At 37.1% G+C, this 24831-nt stretch overlaps 1 protein-coding gene and 1 pseudogene across 2 annotated transcripts in view; one reads left to right on the top strand and one right to left on the bottom strand.

Annotated features, from left to right (window-relative positions):
* Positions 1 to 7325, bottom strand: part of LAMA2 (laminin subunit alpha 2) — a 603226-nt gene extending 595901 nt beyond the window's left edge. For both annotated transcript variants that reach the window (XM_057311058.1, XM_057311057.1), the window contains exon 1: positions 6908 to 7325. In XM_057311058.1, coding sequence (XP_057167041.1) covers positions 6908 to 7028 — 121 coding nt within the window. In that variant the 5' untranslated portion in view covers positions 7029 to 7325. The remainder of the gene's footprint in view (positions 1 to 6907) is intronic.
* An 11868-nt stretch (positions 7326 to 19193) lies between these two features.
* LOC113259670 (nucleoside diphosphate kinase B-like) lies at positions 19194 to 23601 on the top strand (annotated as a pseudogene).
* Positions 23602 to 24831: the final 1230 nt, after the last annotated feature.

Below are 24831 nucleotides of genomic sequence, written 5' to 3' on the forward strand. Positions count from 1 at the left end.
TCCTTAAAGAAGTTATAAAAATTGAAACAGAACATAGAATAAGTTTCTGATTCTAAAAATAGGTAACATTTCAAAGTTCATTTTATAAAAGAAGTCATCAGATCAATACATCATTCTGTAATTTTTTAACAATAGTATCTAAACATTATCTCTGATACTGAAAGGAACAATAAAAGAGAACTGCAAGGTATACATATTTATGTGGGACTGTGAACAACTTATTTTTGTTTTTAACATCCACATTAGTTAAAATTACTCCAAGAAATTATGACTTAGGGGCGCCTGGGTGGCTCAGTCTGTTAAGCGTCTGCCTTTGGTCATGATCCCAGGGTCCTCCAATTGAACCCCACATAGGGCTCCCTGCTCAGTGGGAAGCCTGCTTCTCCCTCTCCCTCTGCCCCACCCCCCTGCTCATGCTTTCTCTAATAAATAAATACTTTTTAAAAAAAGAAATCTGTGGCATATTTCTAAGAACACTGGGCAAATAAAAGGATATGCAAAAGTTCCTTGCACTGCAGTTGTTTTAAGGTACTGAAATTTTTTTTTTAACATTTATTTATTTGAGAGAAGGAGCACGAGTGAGCGCATGTGCATGAGGCTGGGGGAGCCGGAGACAGAACCTCAAGCAGACTCTGCAGGGCTTGATGGGGGGAGGGGCTCAATCTCACAACCAAAAGATCATGACCCCAGCTGAAACCAAGAGTCAGATGCTTAACCGACTAAGCCAACCAGGCACCCGATTCTAAAATTCTTTTAATCGTAATAGGACGGAGATGCCAAAAGGAAAAAAGGAAAAGAAAAAAAAGTTTTATAAAAACACATCTGAGTGTTATCTCAGTGATAAGACTGCTGAGGTGTAATATTTTGGAATGGAGTCCCTTAACTATTCTCTAAGAATGGGACATCTGGGGGAGGAAATGGATCTCAATTAATACATCTGAATTACTGGTCTAGGCCTGTGGATTAAAGCCTGTTTGGGAAAAGAAATATTAACTGTTATTTCATTCATTCAACTCTGCTCAAAACTCTCCAATTCCATCCATCTCACTCTGACTAAAAGACAAATTCTTTACAATGATCCAGCTCCCCATTGCTTCCCTGACCGTTCTCATTGTGCTCCAGCTGTAGACCTTTATAAACCTGCTCCCTGTACTAGGGCTATTAGCTCTTTCACCTGGTATCTGTATGAATCACTCCCACTTCACCTTCAAGGGTTTGCTCAGATTTGACCTTCTCCATGAGGTCAACCTTTATCACTCTATTTAAAATAGCAACAACCTCTATTCCTAGACCTCCTGACTCCTCTTACCCTGGTATATTTGTTTGTGCAAGAATCTCATCACTCACTACATTCTAAAAATATGTTTTCATATATTACTTACTCACTATATATTCATCGTATTTCTGCCCCCCCCCCCATTTCCACCCCAACTAGAATATAAACTCCAGAAGAGCAGGGATTTTTTTTTTTTCTGTTTTACTTACTGAACACATTCATTCATTAACCATAACTCCAATACACATCATCCCATGCCCACCAATTTCCTGCACAGACTCGGGCCTTTGAGCTCCATCAGAGCAATTGGTACAGTCCACAATTCGTCCTCTTTCTGTCTGGTATACACAGAGTCCTGAGAACCATGTGCCAATCTAATTTTGTCTTTCTCTAACCTCGGCTTTGTTTTCTCCATCACTGTAACTGGACTTCTGCCTAAGTTCCTGCCTAGCTACCCAGTCTAAAGTCGTGACTCTACACAAATCCTAAACCCCAATGTTCTGGATTAGAAGCCTAAACAATGTGTCTGACCATTGACAACACTTTCTTCCTGATCTTTTTCCTTGTCTCCAGCTGGTTAAAAAAAAAAAAAAAAAAAAAAGAACCTACTGTAACCTGCACAGATGACCTTGAGTCACCATGTATCGTGGTGGTGGTGGTGGTTGTTATTATTGTTGTTGTTGTTGTTATTATTATTACCCTGCTTGGAAACTTCCAGCCATGCTCCACTCACACAGTAGAAGCCTACTGAATAGTTATGCTGACAGGGATCAAGCATGCATTTAAGCTAGCCACCCCACTATTCTTGCTCTGCATGGGTTAGCTTGAGGTTAGCTGCTCCTTTTCTGCTAATTCTTCTTTGCTTGTGGCCCAGAATTCAGGCCTCATAATTCTAAAGCAGATTATGAAAGATGTGAAAGCTCAAAAAAAGTTTCAGTGAATTTTTATCACTTAATCCTGAATTTGTTTGGATTAAAAAGAGGAAGAACAACAATCTGGTCTCCAAGGTCCAAGTTGAAAAGTCTAGCACAATAGTCTTTGTCAATGAAAAATCACTATTTATTAAATGTATGAACAGAAAAATAGTGACAATGACCTGCTTTAAATAAAAGGGGACTGAGAAAATACCGATATGTGAAATCTGCCAAAAAGTCAATTTTGAGTCATTGTTATTGCAATATATTTGAATGGTGTAAAAACACCTAAGTCTTACTACTTCAGAAATTCTTCTTCCAATTTAACTAAATCTCTCCCATTAAAATATAGACTCATGCTTTTCTTACAGAGTCATAGTTGGTATATCCCAAAGAGTTATAAATTCTTTGGTTATTATTCGTAAAATGATGGTCATTACAGTGTAGGGGACAGTTATCCCATCGTTAAAAGTGAATTTAGGACAAATTGGCAGGGCACGCGCAGTTTTTTTCATAATCCCTGGCAATCCCTGTTGGGGATTCGGTTCATAACTTTGCATGAAATCCTAGGATAGAAAAGTTTTAGGAATAAGATCAATCAGCAATTTGTATACACTGATATGTGAGATAAAATATATAATATAAAGTTTATATCTTTAAAAAAAATTCTACCATATGTATAATTGTTAATGTTGAATATATTCTTATTCTCAGCGCTACATTTTATCTGTTATGAATCATTTTTACTGAACTATTAGGCCAGTCTGTAGTGACCAAGCCAACATATGTGCAAAAGTTACATATGTAGCAAAAGTGATACAAAAAAACTAATACCAGGTTTATGGTTACAATAAATCTTAGGTAATTTATGAAGCATTCTCATATTTTATAGCACAGGATGTTTTAAAACCATGCAATTAATGTGATATAAAAATTCCATATGAAAATTTTAAGTCTTCTTGCCAAAAATGAGTGAGGATCATCTGAAACGTGTTTATTTTAAATCCAAGAAGGCATCCAAAAACACATTTACATACATTCATATTTTCTTGACATCTTTAAGAAGTCAGAAGTTCAAATGCAGGTATGCATTCCAAAAACAATAGACTGTAATACTAGAATCTTGGGCTTAGAAAGTACTAGAGGCTTGATGAGTTTTAACTATGTCTCTGTAAAGGCATTTATTTCATCCTAACTCATCCCTTGACAGGTGGCACATCTGATCACACATGGACATTTCCAGAAACTAGGTGCTCCAACACAACCCAGTAATTTCTGAACAGCTCAGAACGGAGAGGGGCAGGGAGAAGGATCAGGCTTCCTCTCATTTTATTTAATTCAAACCTACCCCTTTGTCATATGCTTCTATGGATCTGAGTTCAGGATTTAGAAAGCACACTTTATTCTCTCTTCCATAAAACAGCCATCCCCAAATTCAAGGATAACTCTTCTGATTTCCTAAGTCTTTCTTTCTGCAAATTAATAGTTTTCACTTGAAATAGTCATCCTCTGGAAATCTTTCCAGACTCCTAACTACTCTCTTCTTCCTCCTCTGAATGGACCTACATTTGTCTATGAAGCACCCCAATGTGTTCTCAAACAACAGCTCTCTCTGTTTCTAGTTGTGTTTTTTTTTGAGTTCACTTTTCTGTCACCATGTCACACTATATGTTCACAGTGAACTTGCTGCAATTCAGACTGCCCTTTCTCCTCCTGTTTCTGTACACATCCTGTATTTATAATGGAAACAAAACATTTCCAGAAGAGGGCAAGTGAAATTATTGAACGTCTGCATACAAATAACAAAACCAGCTCTGCACAGGTTCTGTTCATGGTCCAGGCTATATAGACCTTCAAAATTTCTGAATCTGTTATTAACCAGCTTAGCCACCTGAATCAATTTTGGACCACCAACAGTTCTGATAAGCTTGGATTTTATGTTTCCATCAAGCCCTCTCCGAGACAAATGAACGTAAGGAAACCTCTCACATTCCCAGAGACTTCTTTTCGAACTGACCTTAAACCACTACGAGATATTCTTTGGAAACAACTTCCAATCAGTTGCAATTTACCTACCATTAGATTTCCATTTCCACGAATTATGCAAAAGAATATCAGGAAAAGATTTTATCTACTGCCTTGCCGAAACACAGACCCACTTTGACTACGTCACTTTATTCTGTCAGTCATATCTAGTTAAAAAATTTCCTTAGAATCTCGTTCTTACTGAATCGATGCTATTCATTTCATACAACTCAGTGAGCTAGAGAAGCTACACAAGATTTTAAAGAAAAAATTAGAAACAAACAAAAAATCTGGTTAAATTTCTAACTCAATTACGACATTTAAGAATGATTGCTTCTTGTCAATATTCTTAATAAAATGGCACCATACTCTAAGGGAAAAAAAGAACTCATTCTAAACAATCGGTGCTTGGCCAAGAAGGTCAACACTGGCATAATCGAAAAGAGAATTTGGTTTTGATAGCCAAAAGCTTCGTCAGTCACACTCATATCCAATGATCTTCACTGAGAGTGTACTTTAACAGAACAACATTAAAAAGAAAACATGGCCTCCGCAATAAATGGAAAGAAATCTCAGTACCAAAAAAAAGGGAACTTTAGCATAAACAACGCTAAAATTGTTTTTAGTTGTTAAAAATTAAGTTATTATCATGAATTTAAGTTACAACTACTCCAAGTCTCCAGTTTTAAATTTGTCCAATAAGAATAATATTTGTTGAAGGTGAAATAAGCCAATGTATACAAGGCATTTTTAAATTATGAAACACTAAATAAATTTAAGGTTTTATAAAACATACCTTATATATACTTTTAATATTAAGAAGTTTCAACCATTTATCCCTGAGCCAATCTTGAAATATATTACAAATGATCTATAACAATAGATTAATAGATTCTAGGATGCAGAAGATAGCAGTCTATATATAGTAGATTCTGTATTATAACTATTTTGCACAGAATTCCTTATTGTATATAGCATTCAGGTGATCTCGGAACAGAATGGCAGTATCAATTTTCCCTTCCTCACTGACCTCAGCTTGTGCCTGGACCATAGAAATCAGAGTTAATTTTATCTCAGTTAAAACAGAGAGAGAAAGAGACTGAGAGAGAAAGAAAGAGGAGAGGAGGGAAGTAGGAGAGGAGGAAGAAGGAAAGGAGAAGAGGAAGAAAGAAAGAGGGGACAAGGGAGGAGAGAGAATGAAGGGGGTGGGCAGCACACTAGGAAATTTCTCAGGGACCCACTTGATCCCTCTTCTGCATGCTTTAAGCTTCTGCCCCACTCCAAGCGAACAGAAGAGTTGGTGTTCCTGGCTTCTCTTTACTCCCAGCTGCTTAACAGTATTAAAATAATACGTATTGTTAAAACATATCACATAACTAAGCAAGGCTAATATTTTAAAGCAGTATTTTTAAAAATCAGCTGCCAGAGATATTCTCAAACTCACTCTCATAAATTCTATTAATTAAGCCACATTGACCCCATTTTACCTCACGGAGAAGGAAAAGCAAAAATAGAAGAAAAAAAGTTATATAGTGAACTTAAGGTCATTTTTATTCTAGGAATTTTAATCAAGAAGTTATTATTGTAGCAAGAAGATTAGAGTATTTTTTACTCCTTTTAAGATAAAATAGTACTGCTAGAAATGTTAGATTATAAGAACTCTCAGAATGGTTAGACATAGTTTTATTCCAGTTAACTAAAAGAGGGATAAATGTATTTCAAAACTTAGATTCAGTTTCATCAAAACTTTCAAAAGCGCTAACCTCCAGATTCTATACTCTTAGGGTAAATATTTTGATATCTTGAAACCAAACCTTAAAAATTTTTTACTTTAATACAGGTTTTCCAACTCATGAAAATGTTTGCTGAAATGATCTATTATAAATTATGTTTTAAAACGCTGTACATGTGCTTCTTTTAAAATTCATGATCATAATTCTTCAAAGACTCCCAAGAGTATCAGAAATTATATGCATATAAACATTACAGCACTCTGAAGAGAATAGTTTGAGTTACACTAAATAAAACCGTTTTCCAAAGTCCCTGAAGTGTGTATCTGGTCACTGTGGTCTTGATTAAAGTAAACACGACACAGAAGTCTTTGTATTTAAGTCAGAGGAGAAATATCACTATAATAATAAAAAAAAAAAGGATAACTAAGATAGGATGTGAGTCAGAAAAAGATGAGGCTGGAGGTCCCATTGGAATGAAAGAAAAAATCCGCTTAACTACTTTACAAACTGTTCAAAAAGGGGAAGAAAGAGAAGAAAGAAAGAATCAGCTGCCCTCCATAAAGTTCCAAGATGAGCCACAGCTTGGGAAACATTTCTCTGCAGGGATGGAATCTGAGTTGGAAAAACTTTTTATTTTTCAGTTGATTAAAAGTTTGCCTCTTCGGAAGATTTCAGAAATCAATTGGCAATAGGTAAACACGATAGCAAGTTCTCTCACAACCAAGGAACAATGAAAAGCGCTTCAGGTTCTTTTGGGGGAGGTAAGCAATCCCCCCAACACACCCACCACGGTGTACTCATGGAGTTGAAGGTGTACTCGCAGCAGGCTTAGCTCCTCTCGCCCCAACTACCCGAGGACAGAGCCAGAAATCGGTCCCTGCCCCGGACTGTTGGAAGCAGGGGCCGGTGAGGGGCCACAGCCCCCGCAAAGGATGGAAGCAGCCCGTTCCTCGACTTACCTCTCTGCTGATGTGTCTGGGGCTGCCGCTGCCGCTGTTGCTGCTGTGGCCGCTGCGCCCGGCCGCCCCCGAGACTCCCGCTGAGCAGCAGGACCAGGAGGACGGGGGCCGCTCCTGGCATTGCGGTGGCCCGGAGCGTATCCACTTCTCAGGAGCCCGAGGAGACGCTCCCGCCCAGTCCCCTGGCCCGGGCTTGTGAGCTGAATGAGCAGCAGCTGCCGGCTAAGAGGAGGAGACAGCCCCCCCTGGCTCTGGCTCCGCAGCCGCCAGAGGGTGGGGGGAGAAAGAGGACACTCCCCCCTCCCTCCCCTTTCCCAGGCCCTCAACCCGCCGTCGTCCAGGCACAGGCCCTTAAAGGGTCCTCGGTGCAACAGACCTTTCCTATAGCCGTCCTTGCCTCCGAGAAGCGATCATTCCTTAGTTTGAGCTGTTAGCTGAACTTCTTTTAAATTAAAGGAGGTAACTGATACGAAAGCACTTTGTGATCTGTAAAGTCTCTACACATGGAAAGCATTATTTGTGGGAAATCTGCACAGCTGGGAACTTGACCGGAGCTGAGTCTATGTACCTCCTGAGAAAGGCCTGGCAAAGCTGTGTGCGCGCGGGCATTGCGGACCCAGGTGATCCAAGGCAAGACACAGGACCTTCCCAAAGGCCCCGGGGGACTGTGAAGTTACCAGGGGGCGGAAGGCGGTTCCCCGGCCTCTGCAAGTCAGGCCAGGGCACTGACTTACTGCTTGCTTGATAGATTGCTGGCAGGGCAACAAAGGAGGGACAAAATTAAAAAAATCTCCTTTGCTCCACTGCAGTGCTTATGACCAATGTAAAGGTTAAGAGCAAGGCTTTCAGTTTACTCAGACCTTTATTTAAATAAGATAAAAGTCCTTAGCCAGCGTTTCCTTCCAGTCCCCAAATTTCGTATCTTCAGTCCCTATTGCTTCTCTTTAACTCAGAAATTCTGCAAGTTTTTCTGCCACCCCAGCTTCCAATGACAGCTCCTTGCTAGTTTTTTTGTTTGATTGTTTAAGGTCTGAGGTTCCCATCGTGTTTGAAAACTCCTTACTAGGTCTTTATGGGACTTGAAGGATGTCTGCGGGCTTATTCGGTGATTGGGAGTATTAATGACATCAGTATACTGTGAGGTCCGAGTGCTAATTGTCCCATATGGGGTGTGGCAATCCTACTAACCAGGGACTTCTGAATGGGCCACTGGGCATTCATGTAGGTAAAAAACCTTAGATTATATTTGAAGCCTAATTAAATCTTCACTGCACATAAAATATTTAGCAGTTTTTGTTTTCCAGGATGCAGCTACTATATAAATTGAGGAAATCATATACTTTGTTTCTGAACTTTACCAGGAGGTGTTTGCCATCTCAGAAAATCACATCATTGATCACAAGTCTGTTCATGGTAGTGTCCCTGGACAGTATCAATACACACCTGTCACGTTGATGGTGAATCGGTTCAGGCTTCTATGTTGCCTACTAAACGTAGGCAAACTACTAAATGTAAGTTTTACCCAAGCATTTACATATTGAGATGTACATCGTTTTATAGAGATTACTTTTTTCCTTTTTTTTATAGTTAAGCCATTATATTGAGTTTTTAAATACTATATTGAAGTTAAGTGATATATCTATGAATTTCCTTTCAATAAAATAAAAGAGGTATTGTTCCTACCAGGACTGATTGAGAACATCTGGTCAAATGGTGCCCAGGTAAATGGGTATCTCTCAATATTATCCATCCTCTTAATTCTGTTATTATTAGTACTAGGAAACTCTATAATTGTTTTTTCTTTATTGTGGAAATTGCAAAATGGAGTCTGGCCCAAGCCTTGAGAGTAAGACTATGATCTCTGCTGTCAACTCTACTTGTAGTTCAACATAGACAAAAAAAAAATAGTTATTTAACCAAAATTAAGATACAGAGCCATTATTATCAGAGCAATTTTTCTTCAACCTAATTGAGGTACAATTTACACAAAATAAATGCACCCATTTGATATGTTTAAAAAATATACACTCCCGGGCTCCGGGGTGGCTCAGTTAAAGGTTGGACTCTTGGTTTAGGTTCAGGTCAATATATTTGGGTTGTGAGATTGAGACCGGTGTTTGGCTCTGTGCTCAGTGGAGTTTGCTTGAGATTCTCTCCCTCCCCCTCCCTCTGGCTTCCCCCACACACACACACACTCTCTCTCTCTCTCAAATAAATATATAAAATCTTCTAGAAATTTTTTTTAAAAATGTAAATTCACATTTGACAATTACCCCAATTAACATATAGTCTGTCACTTGCCCAGAGTTTCTGCCCTTCTGCGATAATTTCCCCAACCTCCCCTTCCTCAACAGGTAGCCACTGCTCTGATTTCTGCCTCTTTAGACTATTTTAATTATTCACAAATTTCATATAAATGGAATAAGAAAATAATGGTCTTTTCTTCACTTAGCACAGTATTTTGGAGGTACGGCCATGCTGTTGCTTTATCTCAGAAGTACATTCCTTTTCATGGCCGAATACTGTCCAGGACATGGAATATCACAAGTCGTTTATACATTCACCTGAAGTGGATTAGGATTGTTCTGGTTTTGAGCTATTAAGAATAAAGCTGCCATGAATATTTGAATACAGTGTTTGGAAGGACATATGTTCATATTTCTTTATTCCTAAGAGTGATATTATTGGGCTGCTTGGTGGATATGTGAGAAACTATGAAACTGTTTACAATATGGTTCTATCAGTGTAAACTCCCCCAAAAAGATATGAGAGTTCCAGATGCCCTGCACGGGTACCAATACCTGCTGCTATTTAACTTTATCTTCTCTAGAGGTTGCACAGTGGTATCTTACTGGCATTGCCATTTGCATTTCTCTGATGAGGCTGAAAATGTTTTGATGGGCTTATTGGGCATTATATCACTTTTTTATGAAATGTCTGCTCAGATCTTTTGCTCATGTATCATTTAAATATATATTCTGGAGAAAAGTTCTTTGTCTAATACACTTAATCTAGTGCCTATTGTTCTCCGTCTGTGGCTTGACTTTTCAATTTCTTGACTCGTGTTGGAGGAGGTCATCAAGAGGACATGACTGTCAGTTGACCCATGGGCTGGATTCAGGGAACCAGAGGCTCCTCACCTCCTCCCCTGTCCTTGGATGTGCATTCTGCCTGCCCTCCCAGCACTACAGCTGCCTCAGGGACACAGCCTTGAGATAATAGTGTTGTTGAGAACATCTGGACAGTATACATGTCTGAACCCAGGAATGCCTGACCTCTATACAAACTTTTAAGATTCTGACAGCTGGGTGTAGAGATCTGCTTAAGGCCTCCCAAGACAAACCTCATGTATGTTCCCTTGCTCATTAAACTTACTACCTACCAATCTTGGAGTACTCTGCCTTTCTTCTGTCTCTCCTTGACCCCTTTGTATGGGCACCAGTTTGCAAACCAACAACTGCTTTCAAAGAGCAGAATTGTTTAATTCTGATTAAGTCCAATTTATGAAGACTTTCTTCATTTATGCTTAATACTTTTTGCATCTCGTTTCAGAAATCTTTGCTTATGCCAAAATTGTGAACACCATCTTCTCTATTTTTTCCTTGAGATTTTGTAATCTTAGCTACTACATTTGGGTTTATGGTTTATTTCAGTAAATTTTGGTGTTAGCTATGAAGCAAAGTACTTTAGGTAAGGACTTTCTTTTTTCCATGCAGATACCCATTCATTTCAGCACCACTTGTGGAGGAAGACATTATTTCCCCATCTGATTACCTTGTCCATTTTTTCAGAAGTTGATTGTATGTGGGTCTATTTTTGGACTCTCTAAATACATATACTTACTGATGCCAATATCACAGTCTTTATTACTGTAGCTTTATAGTAGCCTCAATCTATATTACCATTTATGACCTAGTTGCAGAAGTCACATGCCTTCTCTTCTGAAAATTTTTATTTACTAGAAGCAGGTTAATAAATACAAATCCTACTCAAAGGATGGACAATTAGCCTTACCTCTTAAAGGATGGAGTATCAAAAATGTGTGAGTATATTCTAAAACCACCTCTTTTAGAGTTCCTAGACCCAATTCCAGTGTGAGCAGGGGTTCCCCCACATACACTAAACAAAAATTCAACTCAATTCAACTCAATTCTGACACTATCTATATGGAGATAGCATGAGATTCCACAGGTTAAGGGTTCGGTCCTACAAGATTTTCTCCCAACCCCACCACCACCCTTTAGATACCAGGTGCAAACCCCAAGCTGTTATCTGTGCTTCTGACCTATTAGCCACAGGTTGGAGATCCCAATGACCTCCTCTTTAGATTAACTTGCTAAAGCAGGTCACAGAACTCAAGGAAACACTTACATTTACCAATTCATTAAAGGATATGATAAAGGATGTGAATCAACAGCCTGATAAAGAGATATATCGAGCAAGGTCCCAAACAAAAGAGCTTCTGTCCTCATGGAACTTGGAGCCTGACTTGATGATGGCATATGGCATGTGTGAGTGTTCTGGTTCCCCAAGCATGGAAGCTCTTCAAAAAAGGACCAAAAAGCTGTCCTTATGGCTTTTCATAGATGCTTCATTACATAGTCATGATTGGCTAAATCATCGGTTATTGACTGATTCAACCTCCGTTCTTTTCCCCTCCCCAGAGGTTGGGGGGCAGGGAAGAAGGGACCGAAAGTTCCAACCCATTAATCACTTGGTTGATCCTCGTGGCAACCAGCCCTCACCCTTGGGTGGGCTCCAAAGGTCACCTTCATTAATAACAAGGCACCTGTATTGTCATATCTTATGATAAGACTTTATCGTCTTATCATAGGAACTGCCAAGGGTTTTAGGAGCTGTGAGCGAGGAACCGTGGACAAGACCAAATATATGTGAGAAATATATTGTGGTCATCTAATGACCAGATATATATTTCTTATGTCACAATATCATACCACAGTTCTGTAAGATTTTGCTTCATGTAATACAAATAAAGTTCTGCTATCAGTATATATACATGTATTCTTCAAAATCTTATATCACTATTAAATATCTCTTTATTAATATTTTTTCTGCTAAAATCAGTTTCCTATTATTCATATGTCCAGTCCATATTTCTGATAATTAAGGTTTTCTTGGCATATTTTTTTCCATTCTTTACTTTTCAATCAGAGTCTTTATGTATAAAGAATATCTCTTATAGCCAACATGTAACTGAATCTTGCTTTTTTATCTAGACTGATAACTTTTGTCCTTTTTGGAATGTTTTGAAATATACTATCCAGTGTAAATTACTAGCCACATATGGTGGTTTAAATTTAAATTTAAATAAACTAAAATCAAATAAAATTAAAAACTCAGGTCTTCAGTCACTATAGCCGCAGTTCAAATGTTCAAAAGCCACTGTGGACGACATAGACTATATATAGACAGGGGACATTTCTCTTGTTACCTGAACATTCTATCATACAGTTATGGTTTAGCCACTTTACACTTAATAGAATTATTGATATAATTGGGTCAAACCTAGTTCTTTTTATACGTTTTCTATTTGTTCCATCTGTTCTTTATTCTTTTTTCATCTTTTTCTGCTTTATTTTTGAATACTTTTTAGTATTGTATTTTTATCTGCACTATTGTACATATATATTACATAAAATATGTATACATATACATACTGTATACATATACAATGTTATAAATAGCATTATTGTAAATCATAACATACATTATAAATAATATACACATACATATATAGTACTTATATGCATACAATATGTGACTCTAACTTATCATACCTTCACATTATATTACTTCCTATATATATGGAAACCTATAGTATGGTTTCATTTTTCCCCTTCTGCCCTTTTACTGTTATTATTTATATATTATTTTTCTGTTATAATTCCCACAGTAGTTCTTATTTTGTATAATAATAAATTATCTGTTGGTGAGAAATTTATCTTAGCTTTTGTTTGCTGAAAAAGTTATTACTTAGCCTTTATTCTTCATATAGAAATCTAGCTTGACAAGTTCTTTTCTTCTGTAGCATTTTAAAGATGCTTCATTGTGTTCTGGATTGCATAATTCCTAACAGGAAGTCTGCAGTTATTCTTATCTTTCTCCATTTCTGATCTGACTTTAAGATTATTGTGTAACATTTACCAAACAGAATATGCAGAAGAGACCCTGATCTAAATATCATGAAATGGTGATAGCTAAAATCATCCCACAACATTAAATGGTGATGGCTGAATCTGATGGTCCATTGCAACATGAGATTTTCACAGCCAAATAGGTGAATCATGCTTCCCAAATGCAACCAAAGCATGTGGAGTTTCAAGCCCATATGTTATGGGTTTCTGTTTTGGAAGCTTTCAGCTGTCCTGCTTATGTACTGTATGGTAAATTTATTCTTTTAAAAATAAAATAATCTTTGTTTGATCATGACTCCTTATTAAATGCTTTACAAGTCCCCCCAGAAAGATTATTGGATAATCCTTCATTTGCATAAATTTTACTATATGCCTTCATATAGATTTGATATCTCGCTTAAGGATCATTGAGCTTCTTGAAATTGTGAACTTAGAGCCTTCTTAAAATTGGGAAAAATTTAAGTAATTTCTTCAACAATCATATGTCTCCTCTCTACTTCTCAAATCACTTCTCATTCTTATTTTAAAAATTATTTTTTCCTCTTTTTGCTTCAGTTTGTGTATTTTCTATTGCTGTATCTGTGTGTCTTGTCTATTTGGGCTGCTATCACAAATTACTATAGACTGGGTAACTTATAAACAACAGAAATTTATTTTTCACAGTCCTGGTGTCTGGGAAGTCTAGGATCAAGCTTCTGGCAGCCTCACTGTCTGTGAAAGTCTAATTCCTGGCTCACAGACTACATGACAGGCAAAACACTCATTGGAGTCTCTTTTATAAGGGCAGTTAATCTCACTGATGAGGACTCTACCTTTATGACCTAATCACCTCCCAAAGGTGTCACCTCCAAATGCAACCACATTAGGGATCAGATTTCATCATACAAATATTGGGGGGATATAAACATTCAGCCTATAACACTATGTGTACTTATCTTTTCTTCTGTAGCATCTAATCTGTTTTCAAACACATCTAGTACATTTTTTACGTTTTATATTTACTTTTTTTTAGTCTAGAAATTCTATTAGTTTTAATTTTATGGTTTCCTTTTCTCTTCTTTTTGTGTTCAGTTTTAACTCTTTGAAAATATTTACAATGGATGTTTTGAAGTTCTTAACTGCTTATCCAGACATCTCTGTCATTTCAATTTCTGTTGTATTTTTCTGATTATGGGTCATATTTTTCTGCTTGTGTGTCTAGTAATTATTGATCAATTGCTAAAGTGATTAAGTATTATAAATGTTATGCTTTTGAGTATCTGGACTTTGTTATCTTCTTTTGAAGAATAATGTTTTTATTTTTCAGTTTTTTTTGTGGATTAATTGCTTCTTGACCTTTTGGCTAAGATCAAGTGTTTTGTGGATTAGCATGATCTTTTCAGTGTTAGTTTTAAAACTTCGTTGGGGTATCACTGAAGTAGACTTTACTCTAGGTTTACTTCAGCTCTCCTAGTAAGACATGACTCCTCTGGGGTCTGTACTGAATAATATCTCTTCACTATGGCTGGTTGGAAATGACATGTCTCCCAGTCTTGAATGTTCAATTTCAACTCCTTCATAATTCTGTGCATGGTTTTCAACTTTTGCATGAGAAGTATGCTATTTTGTTAAAAATACAGGGGGACCCCCACATAGATCCCTGGAGCTTTATCTCTCAAAATTACCCTTGTCTAGTACTCTGGTTCACAAATTTAGATTGCCCCCCCAAAACTCTGATTTCTATCTCTGCAGTTCGGTAAAACTTTTGGGTTTGCTTAGTTTTTTTTCTCCCTGTATTAGAGTCTGATAGACAGTTTCTAGAGAGAAAGCTGGGTCAGTCAACCACTGGAACCATCTAATGTGTTCACCTTTCTCAGAGTGTATAGATCTGTACTACCTATTATCTAATATCTTAAAGCAACATTTTTATGTATCCTCAGCATTCTAGTTATTTATATATAGTAAATTTAGTACCAATTAGTCCCTCATGACTGTCAGTAAAAGTCTCAAAGTTATAATTTCAAACGATAAAAAAGACTAGATACATATATAATGATAATTTATCCCAATGATTTAAGAAATGTAATGAGCTAGAACAATCTTGAAGATCATAGCCTGAGACTATTCTAGTACTGTTCATATTAATCATATGGCCTTTAAAATACATCACAGTTTTTAAATTTTTTTTCAAATTATACTTTAATACTCCTCACAAGCTGTACTTTAAGAAAATACGACAAGACCAAAAACAGAAAGAAAAAAAAATAATGTGGTTAACCCAATTAATCTTTTTACTAAACTATAGAATTATGTCAGATTATTTAATTTATTATTGACCTTATAAATAATGGGTAAGACTAGCACAATTTATGAACAAACTAGGGACTTATTTACCAAAATGCATTCTCTAAGTAATGAATCACAAAGTACTGGATTGCAATCAATGTGGGAACATTTTATACTAGAAAGTAGGATTAAAGGTCAGAAAATTAGAGAGTTGATTAGCAAGGAGGGAAATTTCCTACCCCACAAAGAAAAGGGTATTTTGACTATATATTTTTAAAAACTGACTTAAAAAGAAAATGTGTAAGTGAAAACAGCATAGATCTGTTAAGAACAGAGTATAATTCAAGATAACATTATCAAAACTTATTCTAAAAAGAGGGGTGCCTGAGTGTTACAGTCGGTTAAGCATCTGACTCTTGGTTTTGGCTCAGGTGGTGATCTCAAGGTTATGAGATCCAGTCTTAGGTCAGGCCTCATGCTCAGCACAGAGTCTGCTTCAGATTATCTCTCCCTCTCCCTCTGCCCCTCCTGATCATGCCCTCTCTCTCTCTCTCAAATAAATACATCTTAAAAAAAAAAAAACTCATTATAAAAGGAGAAAAAATAGAAATACTGTTTTGTGGTTTACCTTAGAAGGAATTAATTTGTATCATTAAACTTCATAGTTTTTTTTTTTTTTAATTTATTTTAGAGAGAGAGAGAGTGGGGAAGGGGCAGAGTGAGAGGGAGAAACAGAACCTCAAGCAGGCTTCCTGCTGAGCACTGACACAGGGCTCCATCTCACGACCCTGAGATCATGACCTGAGACCTGAGCCAAAGCCAAGAGTTGGATGTTTAACCAACTGAGTCACGTAGGCACCCCTAAACTTCATAGTTTTAAAAAAAACTCCCAATATATTATAGGGCCAAACTAATACAGAAAGCTATTAAAAATGGATTACATGGCCAATTCATAATTTTAATGCCAATTGTGTATGACTTTTAAATTATTTCTATTTAAAGAGGAAAAAACATTAAAATGTAAGTTCCTGGATAACTGCCACACACAAACATGTGATCTGTAGAAAAGAGAAGAGCAAGAGAGAAACCAACCCCATAGGCTATGGCCTTTCTATAGCTCTACCTAGAAAAGGATATTGTTTAACTGTTAAGTTTCTAAAATATAGAAAAAGAATAACAACTGAAGTTAAAAAATGGAAAAAAAGAAACATGGAAATTGAAAAAATAGAATTTTATATATGGGAAAAAATTAAGTCAAAAACATCTATGAAGAAAGGAGAGACATAATCTATACAAATTTATATTTTTTTAATTAAAACTCTACAAAGAATCAGAGTTTTTAAATGCAGAATGTAAAACCAAATATGAATTTTAAGATTTTGGCCTAATATTGGACACTCAGTTCTACTCAAAACCTCATTTAAAATAGTTTAAAATAATTCAATCACTCTTTATAGGCTGAGAAAATTAATATCTATCTTGTACTTAAGAAGACACTGAAAATTCTGAAAATTTTTAAGCTGGGAACTAACATGCTCAGATAGATCTCTGTTTTTTTAAAAAAATTCTATCAGTGTGGATGTTTGGTAAAATGAGTAAGGAAAGTGGAAGCAAATGAACCTTATAACAAGAGGACATCGTGTCATTCATTCATTCTCACAATAAATTATTATATCATGCCTGCTGTAGGCTGGAAACTTGACACTCTGTCTGCCGCAGAAAACAGAAGACAAGTTCCTGCTGTCATGGCACTTACATTCCAGTAGAGAAACAAACAATAATTAAGTAAAAAGTTTTAAATGAGTCATTACAAATTGTTATAACACTTATGAAGAAAACAAACAAGGTGATACAATGGTAACTGTAAGGTAAAGTTTTCTTTAAATGGGGTGTCAGGAAACCCTCTCTGAGGAGGTGACACTTAAGCTGAGATGTGACAGAACACAGGACTCCAATGAATGCAGTTGTCAGTAGGGAGGAGAGAAAATGTTTTGGAGACATTTGAAAGAGTGAATTCGTAAAACTTGCTCACTAACCGGATACGAGGATTTAAGGATTATTCTTAAGTTTCAGGTCAGAGCAACTGGCTGTCTGGCAGTATTAATAACTGAGATAGGAAATAGAGGAAGACTGCCAGGTGCCAGTCAGATATGTTGAGGTAACTGCCCTTGGAAATATCCAGCTGGTTATTTTTAGTTCTTCTGAAGGCACTTCAGCCATCCCACGTAAAGACCACACAGTCAAGGGAATAAATTTCTCCATGCAGTTGAGGAATGGGGATGAAGGGAATAATAAGACATAACTAGCCTAGAAGCAAGTATAAGTGTACAAAATAATTTAGTGAATGGTCAATTGGACCATAAATTAGTGAGAAGGAAAAAAGGAATACCCAGCTATAAAGACCTAGACAATTGGCTGAGCACTTGGAAAAGTAGAATTTAGTTAGATCTTCACTAAATGCTATACATAAAATCCCAAATAAATTTAATGATTAAATGTGAAAAACGACACATGATTTTAAAATGTAAAAAATGACAAACGATGATAGAGCAAGGAAGATACATATAAAAGACTGTGGAAATAAACATAGTGGTGGTATATACCAAACAATCAATTAGAAAATGTGAATCCATTCAAACTAGTTTTGAAAAATTCTATCTAAAAATAAATGTAAGGAGAAATGTGTACAACTGATATGTGAAACTATATATCCAAAAATCAGAATAACCTAAGAAGGAGACCGAAATAATAAAGGGTTTTAGCATGCTCTTGTCAGGTGAGAATTTTACCACTGAACCACCCAGGCACCTAGCAAACCCTTGGAGAGAATATTCAACATTATAATGAAGCACTCTAAATTAATTTATAAGTGTAATGCAATTCTGTAAGGAATGTTTGTCTTTGTTTTCCTCTCTCTTTCTTTTTTGACTTGTCCTTTTGGGAACCCAGCCATTATTTGATTCCTAGTAGGAGGGGCCTTGTTGCCCAATACAGAAGACAGCAAGCTTTCTAGAAACTGATGGGGGCAAGACTGTTAAGAACTGCCCCCCAGGTGCTCCCACCACGTCAGACCTTTAACCTGCAACTAATAATATAAAGAAGTAGAGACAAGTTCAGATGCATTGCAGTGGTGCTGGTGGTTATATTTAGTCAATAGCATTAATGCCAGCACTCCTTCTTCCGTTCATTCAACTGATACTGATGGAGGGCCTTACTGTGTGTTCGACGCTGTGCTAAGTGCGGGAGATGCAGCTGTCCACAAAACAGACCGTGATGTTTGCTTCTCTATGGCCTAAGACTGTTACTCTAGGGAAGGAGAGAAGATAAAAATAATAACCATAATAATAAAGTTTCTAGTCTGGGGAAGGAGAACAGATGAAAATAAAAACATGATGATTAAGTAAATCACGTGTGAGCTAGTAATAAACGCAGCAGTCAGGGAGATGTGGGGTCAGGGCTGTGAATCAGTGCCTGGGATAGACCTCAGTGCAAATGTGACATTTGAAAATAGACTTGTCTTAGTCTTGTGTCTCTAGAAAACAGACTGTGATGGAAATGTGTTTTTACTAGGATTTTATTAGGAAATACATTCCAGGGAAGAAAGAGCACCAAGAAAATGGAGTAAAACAGAGGGCGAGACAGAACGAACTGAGGCAGAGCATTATGGAGCTGGACGCAGCTTTCTGGCACCCTGACTGCTCCATTAGTACACAAGACATTTTCAGAGACATCGCATGAACCTATTCTGCCTCCGACACGAGGGAGAAGGGAGAATCTACCCACTCTCTCCCATCCCCCTTTCATCAAACTTCATCATTTAGGAACTGGCCCACCTCTGAGTTGCTCATGCGTGGGTGCCTAGTCGAATGGAGAGCCAGGGCCCATTGAAGGTCAGTGGCAACATGGAACCTGAAAACGGGAGGTAAGAGGGAAGTTGTACCCATCCGTTAAAGAGGGCTGACGCGTAGCAGACACGGGGGGGGGGGGGGCATCAATCTAAAGCAGCAACAGCTGCCACAGCAACAATCCGGCTCCAGGCCCGTGGGCCAGGGCGAGCCACTGCGGTCTGCAGGAATCTGCAGGTGGTGTGGAATCTGCACGTGGTGTACAAGTCGGAGCCAGTGTGCTCTCGAAGATGGCAAGGGACTGAAGAAGAGGTGGGCGAAGGGCTAAGAGACAGGTTGGAAATGATAGAGCCGGAGGACTGTAGCCATTTTAAAGACGTCGGTTTTACTTCGAGTAAAAGGAGCAGCTCTTGCTATATTACCTTCGTAAAAGATTACTCTGGTGGCTGTGCTGTAGGTAGACTGTCAAGAGCAAGTGTCCCCATGAGGTGATCAATTGGCGGCCCTGCAGAAATAAATGCATAATAATAAATGGTGCGTTGAACCAGAGGAGTAGCGGAGGAAAGAAGGAAAGGATTCTGGACGTGCTGTAAAGGTAGAGCCCACGGGCTTTCCTTGCTTCATACTTTGCAAAGTCAAATTTCCAGGGGATTAAGAAGTTGGTAAAACTGTTAAAAATAAAACCAGAAAAACACTAGAAGGAACTACAGTCAGAGATAGGGAAGCCTTCTTAACATCCCCAAATTCAAAAGCCATAAGCAATATCAACATTAAATACATTAAATGAACAGGTGAGTAACAGAAAGTAGAAAATACATGTCAATGTAGATGAGACCAAAGTCTATTACCTAGAATATATGAGATATTTATAAGTCAAGAAGAGAAAGTTGAGTAAACGGGAAACAAGGGCAAAAAATATGCTGAGGATATCAGCAAGAGAGGAAATGCAAATAGCAACACACATACAAAAAGGCACACAACCTTGCCCATTAGTGGGGGGACACAAATTAAAACAGCAAGGAAATGCCAGTTTTTGTCCATCAGGTTGGCAGAAAAGAAGTTGAAACTTTCAAGAGTTGGACAAAGAATGATAGAGAGAGCTCAGATACCATCCACAAAAGTGTGTCATTGGCCAATACATTGAGGAGTACAAATTGATAAAATATATTAACGTGTAAAATAGCTGTCATCTCAACCCAGCAAATCCACTTGAGACTTGTTTGAGAGAAATAGTCTCATGTTACTTAAAAAAAAAAAAAAGGGCTATGTACAATTTTCACTGTACTTTTGAAAAATCCGAAGTTTCCTAAATTTCCACCAACAGAAGACTAGATAAAGCTATGAAACATACACACCAGGTAAAAGAGTAAAATATATCCATAGGTCCTAATGTGGAAAGATATCTAATACATAACTTAACAAAAAAGGAAGTCGACTGAAAATACGTAAGACAATCATATTTGCATGATAAAAGGGTATGATGCTTATCTAAGTAGAAGTTTTCTGAGTCCCCACAGTTGCCAGGTTAGGTAGAGAAAAATATAGTCGTTATGATGTAACTGCGGACATTAAAATAGTCTATTTTAATAGCTCAATTTTAAAATTAGTCACTGGACTTAAGTGAAATATCTACCCCGCATGTCAAACTAAATTATTTGTCAGTCAGTCTCTTACTGATTATCAACTACGACTTCAAATAATACAATAAAAATGCAATGTAAATCAATTGCAATATGAAAATGAAAATCATGTAAACTTCGGAACACTGCATGAAGTCCATTAAAGTGATCTGGGGAATGACACAAGTCACAGACCAGGCTATTCAAAATTAGCAATTTAAAGAAGAGAAGGAAGCATAGTAACAAAACGAAGACTTCAAACAAAATGGTTTTTAGATGAAAATGTTTAGCAAACAGAGCTTGCATGCATTAGCAGAAGCGTTCTGCTTTAGGATTCTGCTGTAAAAGTCAAATGTGAAATAACTGATTTCATGTCATGCTTTTATATAATTTTGTCAGGAAAACATTCTCGATTCATTCTTTAGTAGGCTCAAAATAAGAGCAGTTAAAAATGATACTTCTTTTTTGGATAAAATTAAGAGAAATATTCCATTTTTTAAATTTTAGTCTTACTTTCAAGACAAAATACCAATAAAAGCTTTTCCCATGTATCTACAATGACATGTTCTCTTTTTGGTAAGGAATTTACATTAAGTGACATCTAGCATAAATTATACAAAATTCATAGACAAAGTGTTCAAATGTCTTGGTGCAGTTCTAAGCTTTGATAACATCAGAAGTATAGATTCTACAAATCTACCACCCCCCAAATTTAAAAGTATTTACTTACATGTCCAGTATATACATTCAACTTTCTGAATCATAAATTATTAATTTTGTTCTAGTCTTTCTCATTGAAGTTGGGACACATTGGCTAAAAAGAATTTAAAATTTATGATTTAAATTCACGAAATAAATGTAAAGAAATTCAAGGGGCACCTGCGTGGCTCAGTAGGTTAAGTGTCGACTCTTGGTTTTGGATCAGGTCATGATTTCAGAGTCCTGAGATCAAGCCCCATGTGGGGCTCTGCACTCAGCCCAGAGTCTGCTTGTCCTTCTCCCTCACCCTACCCCGCCTCCCCCCCACTCGCACATGCTTTCTCTCTCTCTCTCTAATAAATAAATAAATAAAACCTTTTTTTGAAAAAAGGAAATTCAAATAAAGTTTTGAATTATGTGTTTTGTGAGTTTGTAATACTTCTGGTGTGTCTAAAGCTTATAACTACTTACCTGTGTGTGCATGTGTAGGCGTATATCCCAGAACTACAAAAGTAAAAGACTTCTCTTTTTTTTAAAGATTTTATTTTTAAGTAATCTCTACACCCAATGTGGGACTCGAACTCACACCCTGAAATCAAGAGTCACATGCTCTACTGACTGAGCCAGTCAGATGCCCCAAAATAAAAGACTTCTAACACATATTTTAAAAAAGGTAAAGCAAGTCCTCAGAACCTATTGAAATAGACATACAGGCCATGTTTCTTGAAGAAAGAATCAAATATTAAATATATCAATTCTTCTCAAAATTAAAGCCAGTTAAAACCCAAGGATTATTTATGAAATCTGACACTTGTTAAAGAAAAAAATTATTCTGACACGTGTTAAAAATGGAAATTAAGACTTTATTCAAGAGGTGCCTGGTAGGCTCAGTCGGCTAAGCACCTGACTCTTGGTTTCTGCTCAGATTGTGATCTCCCGGTCATGAGATCAAGCTGTGTGAGGCTCAGTGCTCAGTGTGGAGTCTGCTTAAGACTCTCTCTCCCTCTCTCTCTCTGCCCTCTGCCCATGCATGTGCACGCATGGTGTCTCTTTGTGTGTGTGTGTGTGTGTGTGTCTCTCTCTGTGTCTAAAATGATTAAATAAATCTTTAAAAAAAAAGATTTTATTTAAGAGGGATTACTGAAATGGGGATTTTGCAGCAGCTAAGAGACTTTGGCCTCAGCTCAAAATACCACAAGAACAAGTGGATTTATAGCTTTGAGGTAGTCAATGGATGAGAAATTACCAAGAGAAGACATCAAGTGTAGGGAGATTCTAGCTAAACGGACTTAACAGGATTCTTGCTGAAGGCCAGGGTGATCAGATATTGAAGTTGGAGCAATGTGGAGGTGAGAAATTTGTTCAGATATTCTGGAGGATTAGCTAGTAAGCATAAAAGGTCTCTCTACACTGACTTAGCAGGAGACTTGCTAAGACCCAACTCTGCAGACATGGTGATGGATGCCCAAGGTCAAGGCTTAGTCCAGAACGGGGCTCAGAAGAGCCTGCCTGACCAAAGTTTGGTGAAGGAAAGTGTCTTTGTCACTCTAACATTCTTTCAGGGAAAAAAAAGCTTACAAGTAGCCAAAACAAAACTTTGATTTGGAAAAAAAAAAAAAAAAGAAGTTTCCAGGACTGGGCTCTGGCATAGCAGCACAGCTCTCACCCAGCCCCCACCAGCTCATATCATAACCAACACCCAATGCACCTTCATCACAATCAAACCAGACAGGGGTACTAAGATCTCATAGGAGAGATCATTAATATCTTGATGCAAAAGGGATGCCATCTTGTGACCATGAGGTTCCTTTGGGTCTCTGAGGAACACCTGAAGCAGTACTATATTGATCTCTTTCTTCTTAGAGCTGGTTGGAACTAAGAGCTGCTTGTGGCCATGGTGTGGGATGGCCTGGATGTGGGAAAGTTGGGCGACTAATCTAGCAGATTCTAAGCCAGGCTTCATTCTGGGGGACATCTGTATTCAAGTTGACAGGGACATCATTCATGGTAGTGATTCAGTAAAAAGTCCTGAAGAAGAAATCAGCCAATGGTTTAAGCCTTAAGAATTGGTTGACTACATGTCTTGTCCTTATGACTGGATGCATAAATAAGAGGTTGACAAAGCAGCTGTCTGCTTGGACATCACTTGATGTGTCCCTGGACACAACTCTTCATTCCACTAATTTGGAAGCAACAGGATCAATGATCCTTTTCTAAAGCATATTTACAAAAAAAAAAAAAAAAAAAACAAACCAACAACAACAACAACAACAAGAAACCTTTTAGCTCAGTTAGTGGAGCATGTGACTCTTAATATCAGGGTTGTGGGTTCAAGTCCCATGTTGGGTGTAGAGATTTCTTAAAAAAATAAAATCGTAAAAAAAAAAAAAAAAACTAAACAAAAAAAAAACTTTTGGAACCTGGAGAAAAGAAGAAAGAAAAGCGAATGGGAGAGGAGAAGCACCACCACCACCACCACTACCACCATCACCAGCAGCAGGGAAGATTTAACACTGCAGCGATGGGGAACTAGATCACTTTAATAGTGATATACTTAGATTTATACATATTCATGAATTAGTGGAGAAAGGATGACACTGTGACCACTGACTATGAATTGAGAAAAAAAAATCGAAATTAGGTTGGTACTGCATAGCTTACATAAAAATAAGTACCATATGGATTCAAATTTTAACAATACAAAAGCACTTGAAAAGTATAAATAAAAGTACGAGAGAATATGTTAATAATACAGGGGTTTGAAAGTTCTTCCTAAACAAGTCAGAAGGTTTAGAACCATAAGAGAGAAATTAGAATTGATCATAGAAAAATGTTAAACTTTCATGTGGAAAGAAACCACATGTAAAGTTAAATTATATGCAAAAGACTGATAAATTTTTTTCAAAATGTTTAATGGGTACATGGTTTCTATACACTGTTTTTAAAAAGTTTCTATGAACCACAAACGAGAAAGCAAACAACCCAATATAAAAGTAGGCAAAGAATATCAACAAATAATTCACAGGAACAAAGATTCAAATTTTAAAAATGTTATGAAAAACTTGGTCAACTATTTATCTAGAAATCTAAATGAAAACAATAATGAAATCTGTTTCAATTCAGATGGGTAAAACGAGGTGATCAAAAAAATTTAAAGCTCAATCATACCTAGTGCTAGTGAAAATACAAAAAAAAAATACAAGAAAACCTGACATTCTCATACTCTGTGATAGTAAATTATTATCATCCTTTTGGGGAACAATTTGTCAGAATCCTCACAAAGCATGCATTGCCTTTGACCCAATTATTCCACTTGCAGGAACATATGGTTCATAAACACA

This window comes from Ursus arctos, unplaced genomic scaffold, assembly GCF_023065955.2.
Source record: "Ursus arctos isolate Adak ecotype North America unplaced genomic scaffold, UrsArc2.0 scaffold_13, whole genome shotgun sequence".
In the NCBI taxonomy this organism is placed as follows: domain Eukaryota; kingdom Metazoa; phylum Chordata; class Mammalia; order Carnivora; family Ursidae; genus Ursus; species Ursus arctos.